This window comes from Limulus polyphemus, unplaced genomic scaffold (genome assembly GCF_000517525.1).
Source record: "Limulus polyphemus unplaced genomic scaffold, Limulus_polyphemus-2.1.2 Scaffold1420, whole genome shotgun sequence".
Taxonomy (NCBI): Eukaryota; Metazoa; Arthropoda; class Merostomata; order Xiphosura; family Limulidae; genus Limulus; species Limulus polyphemus.
This window is the reverse complement of record NW_013667030.1, coordinates 112,574-121,180: the sequence shown is the minus strand read 5'-3', so window position 1 is coordinate 121,180 and position 8,607 is coordinate 112,574. Positions and strand designations below refer to the sequence as shown.

Sequence of the window (8,607 nt, the reverse complement as noted above, 5' to 3'; positions counted from 1 at the left end):
TATATATATATATATATATTGAAAGTGATTGTTTATATCACTACATCTTAGATTTTTAACATTACCCTCCCTTTATTTTAAATGCTTAACTTTTCTCTCTAAAACAGAGTACTATTCACTGAATACAGCATGTGATGGGATTGCTCAGGATTTTAAAATATTTTAATTATTAATAATTTTCAAAACATAAAATGCAAGATGAAGAGTATTAAGCGAATTGATTAGTTGTATAAATTATTTATAGTTTTAAAAAGAATGTAAAAAGAAATGACAAAAAATATAATATTATTGTAGTAGCTGAATTTCTCTTTCTTTATTTTCTATATACCAAGAGTGTATATGCTCTCTAGCATTTTTTGTAGAAAGATTAAATAGATAAGTGTTTTACAAGAAGGGGGAGGAAATATTTGCTTTTTTTATTAATTATATTTAACAATACAATAATAAGAATAAACTTAAACTAAAAATTCCCTTGTTAAAAATAAAGAATAGACAAACGAATTATTAGTTTTCCTTGAGGAACATAATTTTATTCATAATGGTTCAAATTATTGTTTACCAGCTAAAATATTCAACGTCTCATAGGAAATTAAATTATACATTTTATCTGACTAGTTTTTAAATACTTGTTAGAACAATGTGAACCTTTACAGGTACACTCACTCAATGGGAGAAACTTTGGTGATATTGTTACTAAGACTTTTGGTTTGTTGATATACTGACACTTGTGGTCATTGAAAGCTGCTAAATTAATTTGTCTGTTTCAAAATGGCATGTCCTTCATATAATCTTTTATTTTTTATTGTATGGGTGACTTTCTTTTAGATCTAGAAGCTCTCACAAGTGAGTTTAATTTACTCTGTGCTAAATATAGTTTCTTTATATTATTTTGTCACAAACCTTGATTAGTGTATTATTTTAAATTGTTTCTGCATGCCCTCCAGTGGCTCAGTGGTAAGTCTGAAGTCTTATAGCGCTAAAAACTGTGTTTTGATATCCATGGTGGGCACCAAAGATACAGCCCATTGTTTAGCTTTGTGCTTAATAACTAACAAACTCTTCTGCATATACTTTCAAAGAAATAAATGAAGTAATAAAATATAATATTTCTGGAACTCGATTATTTCTGACATCAAAATTATTGTGGGGGGAGATTTTATGAATGATTTGTTGTTATTACAGAAAGTTACTTGAAAATTAGTAAGTAAATATGAAGACCATTCAGTTGTGGCTTTTAATGCTGTAGTTTTAAAGGACATATTTGTGAAAGCTCATTCTGTTGGACACATGATAATAGGGTTTATAGCAGTAAGATATCTTGTGTTTTAATGTTCATATTCTTTAGTCCATGATGATATTAACTCTAGATATGGGTAGATGCATATCACAACCATTTTTTACAGTTATTTTCAAAATTTATTATACTAATTTGTCAATGCATGTCAATAAACTTGGCATTCAAATGTAGTTTATGATTCAAATTTTAATGCTACATAAGGTTTAATTTTTAATTTTAAAAGAAAATATTTAAATAAATTCTCATTCTTCAGTTTTATGTGACACTTGTTCACTCCAAATTGTACATTTTAAATAATCTTTCCACCCCTAGTTATGCTTGTGAGTTTTAATGTAAATTACAGATTTATATTATAGATATTGCTAAGGTATCAACTAACTTTACAGCCTCCAATCATCTTCTTTTATTCTTAGATATAAACCAGAAAGCCAACCAATATGCCATGTCCTCCCATCGTAAACTTTCAAAATATGTCAGTAATTCTCTCCAACATTTGCTGTTACACTATAACTAATAGAAAGAGAATGTTTAATTTACTGATTTATATATAGTACTAGCTCATTCTCTTGACATCTTTTGAATTATTCAGCATATAGATTCAAAATTGGTATTGCCGAGTTCAGCTTGACCAACTAAGGGAATTATTTTACCACACTTATAGCTTAGTTTGAGATAAATTATAATAATTATAGGACATTGTATGCTTTGTGTGTGTTATTATTTTGTGTTGTAAGTTGAATAGTTGAAATAAGTAAATATTTAGTAAAGTACTAACCCACACAAAAATTAGGCTTAGCTTTTATCAAGTTTTTGACTGCAAAAAGTAAAAGATCCGCACTTCGATGCTAAATCTCTTCTTTTTTATTTATTGTTTAAGAGTAATTTAAATGTAAAAATTAAAAACTTACTAGGTTAGGTAAGACAACATAAATTTAAAAAAGTTAAATATGCATGTGAGAAGCTTGTGTGCTACATAATTCAATATTGTAACTTCAGCTATTAGTTCTTTGGGTGATTTGTAACTTCTTATGTAGGTTTAGTAGTTAGACACTGTTAAACCTGCACGATTGTTCAATTTAAGTTTAATATGAGCATATTATTTAGTTTATGTTGTGTGAGTTATTTTTAGAAACAATAGTTGCAGATTGTATTGTAATAACAGAGTAGAGAAGAATAATTCATTTTGTCAGTTGGGTTCTAAAGTTACTGAACCATCCTGTGTTGACTTTTGATGTAAAAGAGAATTATTTAAAGGTCTGGATTTAACTGTGGTGATTAACTGTGTAATAGACATTTGTATATATATTTGAGTTGTTTTAATGTATTATTTTTAAACAAGTGGACTGTGTGCCATTTGTTTATTGTGAAAATTTATTGCCAATAAGTCACAGACACCTACTGTAAAGAATCCTGTCCATCCATTATTACATACATAAAAACCTGACAAACACAGTTCAAGAAGCAATAAAACAATAAAATCAAGTAAAAACAAATGTAAGTTGTTATGAGCCTGAAACTGTTTAGAATAAATAATTCATGATGTCAGAAAAACACGTAGGTTCAATAAGTCTTGATACAAAATGACAAAAACCCTATAACCCAAGAGCTTTCAAAGGCAGACCTTTCTTCTTCAGGAGTAAATTGGGAATGGTGGTGTAATTGAACATAAAGGGAGTTGAGTAACATCATGAAGGTCATTTGGTCTTCCAGGAAATGTTTAGTATATTTTTTATGTACTGTTGTGTGTTCCATTTATTGTACAATGTGGCCTGCGATGAGAGTGTTATGTAAAAAGATATTAGGGATATTTTGTTGTAGAAATGGTTAAAAAAGAAATAAATAAAACTATACATAAGTACTTAAGTAAAATAAAGGTGAAACCTGGAGACTCATTTTAGAATAAATAATTGTAATTTGCTGTGAAAATCTCCAGTCATTTTAGAAAGAAAAGTAGTTTAGATTTCCTTTTTTTATGGCTACAAAGTTAATCAAATAAACAGAACTTTTACAGTGTTGGAGTAAAGAAAATAACAGATAAAATATAAAGTTTTACCAAAAAATTTTTGATATTTATTAGGAGTTTCTTTAGGTTATGCAAATGAAATTTGAAAACTGTAGGGTGAAAAAAAAGTATTTTTAACCATATAAAAAAACCCATCTTGCACTAAGATTAGTCAGACTTTGACTCTATAAGTTCACAGACAAATCTTTAGTGAAAATATTTAATTTACAAAATTTACAAAAGACTTGTAATGTTTACTGAAAGCTTGCCAAATTTAGTGAAGATACACATTCTACATTAAAAGATGTGTATAGTTTTATGGTTACTTGATGGTTGCACAGTTGCTCAAAATGACCAAGCCTTTATACAAAGGGTTAAAAGTGAATTTTAAATATTTGAATATGTGCATGCAGTTCAGTTGCTTGTTTTAACATTCAGTCATGAAATAGAAGAATACATTACATATATGAAAATATTTTTATGGATAACATGAAAATGATAGTAGTTAGTCAAAATTCTCAAATTAATTATAACACATTTTTGAACCTTGTGATACTTCAACCGTGAATGAATAATGATTTTTCTTTTATGAAAAATCTTTCTTTCAATTCTTTGTTAAGGGGAAATGTTTTGTCTTTGATAGAATACTCTTCTGTAAATATAAAAAGTGATTGATGATCAATATAAGCTGTGTTTAGGTAAATAGCATCTGTTTTACTTAAAACAGATGATTTGATTGACAATATGTTTATGATGTAAAAAATTTGAGTACATTATTAAAATATTCCAATCCAGAATTGTATGCAGTGATGCAATCTTTATAATTCTGTGTATAATTTTAAATATTGTGTTGTAGATCAAGCTGCTGGAGCAAAATAAATTTTTATTTAGCAGATTTTGTATTATTTTCTTTTAACTCTATCAGGTTTAGAGTGTAAAGACGTTCAAAATGTAGGGGATTGTCAAGAGAATCCTCGATGTGGGTGGTGTGATGATGGTAGCGGAACTGGAAGAGGAACCTGTATGGAGGGAGGATACGCAGGACCAGTCACATGGAATGGTGTCTCCTATTCTGTAAACACATCTATCTGTTCTGAAGAAAGATGGTTTTTTACTTCTGTTCCTGGTATATTTTAGATTAACTGTTTAATCTCATTAAAGTGTTTTTTGCTTTACATTAATAATTTATTTCCAATACTTCTGATTCATATAAAGAATTTTCAGTCCAAGTGGTTGTCATTAATAGCCTTTTTTTAAGTTTTTAGGATTATAAAGAATGTGAAACCATTAATTTTTATAAGTCTGTTGATTACAGCAAAAACACAAAAAAAAAAGAATAACGTTATACTTTCTATCCTAAAGATCATGATTATGCAAAAAAATGTGAATGCGTACTGTCAACTTTATTTCTGTAAATTCTGTTGCTTAGAAGTAAGCAATGTTTGTAATAATATCATGTGTACTAGTGATAAAGTTCAACATAATATTTTCAAATGTTTGAAACTATTAACAGCAGATAAAATCAAGCTAAATGAAATACAAATCTTAACCTGGATTTTTAAAAAAGAAAGGTCCAGCTGGACTAATATTTTAACATACTGAAATGTTTAATGTGATTTAACTGTATGTTCAAAAATATAGAGATTGGGACATTGCATCTTGAACATTTATCATTCAAAACACAATGTTCAGGAAATTTTTATAGTGGAGATGCAAAGATTGAATGAATTGAAAGATATCTGTACACTGTAAAATAATGCATTATAATAAATAAACCTAAAACACAGGTAACTCAAATCTACAAGGGAGTGTTCATGATATTTGTTATGACACAAAGGTAAGTACCCAGGTCTTATTGTATTCTTTGTGATGGCCCTGGTGAGAATCATTGCTCTGAAGTGCAATATCCACTGCAAGAGGCTTTTGTTTAACGCTACAAGTTAAATGTTATCCATTTCGTACATGCTTTCCATAGTCCTACAACCATGCTTGTTTGAGCATCACCTTAACAGATGGAAGATGTCTGTGAATCATATAGCATGAATTATATTTTTACTTGCAACTTTGAGAAGAACTGGCATGTTGACTAAACATGGAGGTGGAAGATTTGTCTTCATTGAGCCTTATTGTTATCCATTCTGACTATTTGGTATTTCCTTGTGGTGTAAGCACTTTAGCCTAATAGTATGCAGTTTACTTTGGCAACACCACAGTGGATATTCCTCTTCCATTTCCACAACTTCAGTTGCATCTGTTTACAGATGCTTCTCTTAAGGGTCGGGGAGTGAGCATAGATTCTCAAGAAATCTTGAGTTGCTGGTCTTCAGTTGAGATGACAATGCACATCAACAACTTAGAGCTTCTTGCTATCTGACAAGCCTTTGGATTGATTCCTACCTTTAGTGCATGAAAATTGCTCATGATTCATTCTGACAATTCGACTGTTGTCTTGTAGATCAATTGACAAGGTGGCACCTGTTCATATTCACTTTGATTTGGAACATTAGAACTCCTGTTCTTGGCCCAATAATATCATGCATACTGGCTAGCATGTCACATTCTATGTGCATTGAATCTTGTCATAGATTATCTCATCCTGACAAGATCTTTCCCATGGAGTGGTCCCTCAAGGCCAAGTTTTTCAGTGATTATATGATCAGTGGGGTACTCCATGTCAGGTCCCATTTGCCACTCATCTCAATACCAAATTACCCCTTTTTTGGTCCACAATACCTCATCTTTTGGCTTTGGCAGTAGTTACCATCAGTCAGGATTGGAACAACCTTTACCTGTATGCCTACCCTCCTATCCATCTCTTTCCCAGGGTTTTAGCCATCATCCAGTCAACTCTGTGTCAGGTCCTTCTGATAGCACTTTTCTGGCCAGTGCAATCTTTGTTTCCAGTCCTTACCCTCCTTCAGACAGCATATCCGTTACCACTTTCTCTTTCCCAATCCCTCTTCTGTCAACTTCAGTTGCCGCTATACTCCGGCTTCAAGCATGGCTTTTGTCTGGTCCATCGCAAGATGGTCCAGACTATCTACACATGTAGCTTCCATCATTTCTCATTACACAAGTCTATATTTCCTCATGGTATATCAGAAAAAATTGTGTGTTTTTTGGCATTGATCTCTGCCCCATGATTACATTCCTTCTTATCCAAAATATTTCTCATGGCTCCAAATTTTTTACCTGGCTGTTTGACAATGGTTTTTCTGTATATACCATTGCCTTATACAATATCTTCCATTTTTCACATTACTGCAGAGTGTTTTCCTCTCCTACCACTTCCCTTTTGTTGCATTCTTTCCTGATCCTTTGCCCTTCTCATCCTATGCTCCTCCCAGATTGGAACTTTAATGTTGTTTGTCATGTCCTTAACCAAACCCCATTCCAAACCCTTGGCTACCTGTTCTCTATACCATTTATCTCACAAAACCTATTTTTGTTCTGTGGTTTTGGAGGTTAGGTGTCATTGACGTATCACATATTCTTTATCACTATACCTATATCTCCTGTATCCTGTTCATCAAAGTTTTCTACTCAATTTGTCTCAGTGGCTCATGAAAGCAACATCTCTTTTTACACCACTTTCCCTACCTTGCATTTTTCATTTGTATTCCAGTTCTGATTTAAATAGACTTCTATGTCCTGTGCGTGCTCTTAGATGATATACTGCCTGCACGTCTTCCTTCCATGGTTCTCATCTATTTATCCATTAGAACCCTTCCTTTCAAAGAGAAATTTCACCCACCACCCTCACAGGTAGGATTTACCAACTTAACAGTCTGGCTTATTCATCCTCATCTCCCAAATCCCAATGTTTTTTACAGGTCTCATCAGAATGGACATCTTGCCTTTTTCCTGGCTACTTAGCTACATCATCCAGAATGGCATGTGGACCACACCCAACATCTTCATCTCTCATTACTTACACCATGTGGCCACTTCTTCATCTGGATATCACATTCTGCTTGTAGCCATACTAAACACAATGATTCAACTGTGAGTTGACAAGTTTCTTTTTTTCTTTCTTTTCCCTTACAGGATCACACCCCTCTTCTATATTGGATCCCACTCAGTGGCAAGTGATGCCTGTCCAGGTATACTTATTAGCTGGGGAACTCCCATCCTACCATCTCTTGCAGGATTGGTTCCCAGGAGAGCTGGTTTTGGAAAGGAATTAGACCAGGCAACAAATCCTTCCTGTCATACCATCTCCTACTGGTTGATTCCCAAGAGATCTTATGTGGAAAGGAGCTCGACCAGTCACAGTATATTTTTTTTATTGCTGGGGAACCTTCAATTTACCATAAGAAAGGAGCTGGACTAGCCAACATATCCATAATAACAAGGCTTATAAGATGTTGAGATGGGGTGTTCCATAAGACCACCAATAGGTTCACCTTACTGTATATTGCATCATAAATATACTTGACCCAGACTGTACTGACTCATGGCCTATCATGAGTAAAGCAGAAAGGGATTGCTGCTCATCCCTCTGTTTCTTAGATTGAATAATTCAGGAGTAGCCTGCTTTTCAAAGTAGGGTTTCATGGTCACCCATTTCACAGTTTCCTGTGTAGCATTCCTCCTGATTCTCCACTGTGCTCCCCCCCCCTTCTTTCTACAAGTGGAGTACAGGAGTCCTTAACAATTACCAGTTCCTACCCACTGGGGTGGTGGACCATGAAGGCTTCCTCCTGAATGTGCTCATTCCCATTTAGTTGAGAGTAGAGCAGTGGTGTTCTGTCCATATAGAAGGTGTAGAATCCTCCTCCAACCATGGACTAAAAAAATATCCGAACCCTTCTGGTCATAGACTGGACATGATCAACCAAAATGCAGTTCACCCCTATGGCTGAAGAATCCCCATCCTACCATCTCCTGGAAGTCAGTTCCAATGATGTCAGGTGTTGGAAAGGAGCTGGACTGTCCAACATAAGTCCTCACACATGTGGTGGTGGGGAATCCTCATACTACCACGGAGAGAGTGATTGGATATACTATTCGGCTTTGTATTTTCCTCAGGTCAATTCCTGGGAAATTTGGTGTTGGAAAGGAACTTGACCAAACAATAGATATACCAATTAGCTGGGGAACCCCCATCCTACTATATTCTGTAGGTTAGTTCCCGGGAAATCTGGTGTTGGAAAGGAACTGGACCAGCTATCAGAAAAAGTCCATCAAGATTTGGATTAGAGTGAACCACCACATTGCATTTCCCTTCCTACCATTGCTCGGATGTCAGGTTCCTGTGTGACTGGTTTTGGTTGTGGTTCTTCACACATATGCCCTGACTAGGAAG

At 33.6% G+C, this 8,607-nt stretch overlaps 1 protein-coding gene across 2 annotated transcripts in view; it reads left to right on the top strand.

Annotated features, from left to right (window-relative positions):
* The window catches only part of LOC106463479 (attractin-like), a 110,620-nt gene that overhangs the window by 76,219 nt on the left and 25,794 nt on the right, over positions 1–8,607 (top strand). For both annotated transcript variants that reach the window (XR_002611504.1, XM_013923518.2), the window contains exon 16: positions 4,225–4,425. Coding sequence is in view for 1 of the 2 variants with exons in the window: in XM_013923518.2 (XP_013778972.1) it covers positions 4,225–4,425 (201 nt within the window). In the remaining variant the exon portion in view is untranslated. The remainder of the gene's footprint in view (positions 1–4,224; positions 4,426–8,607) is intronic.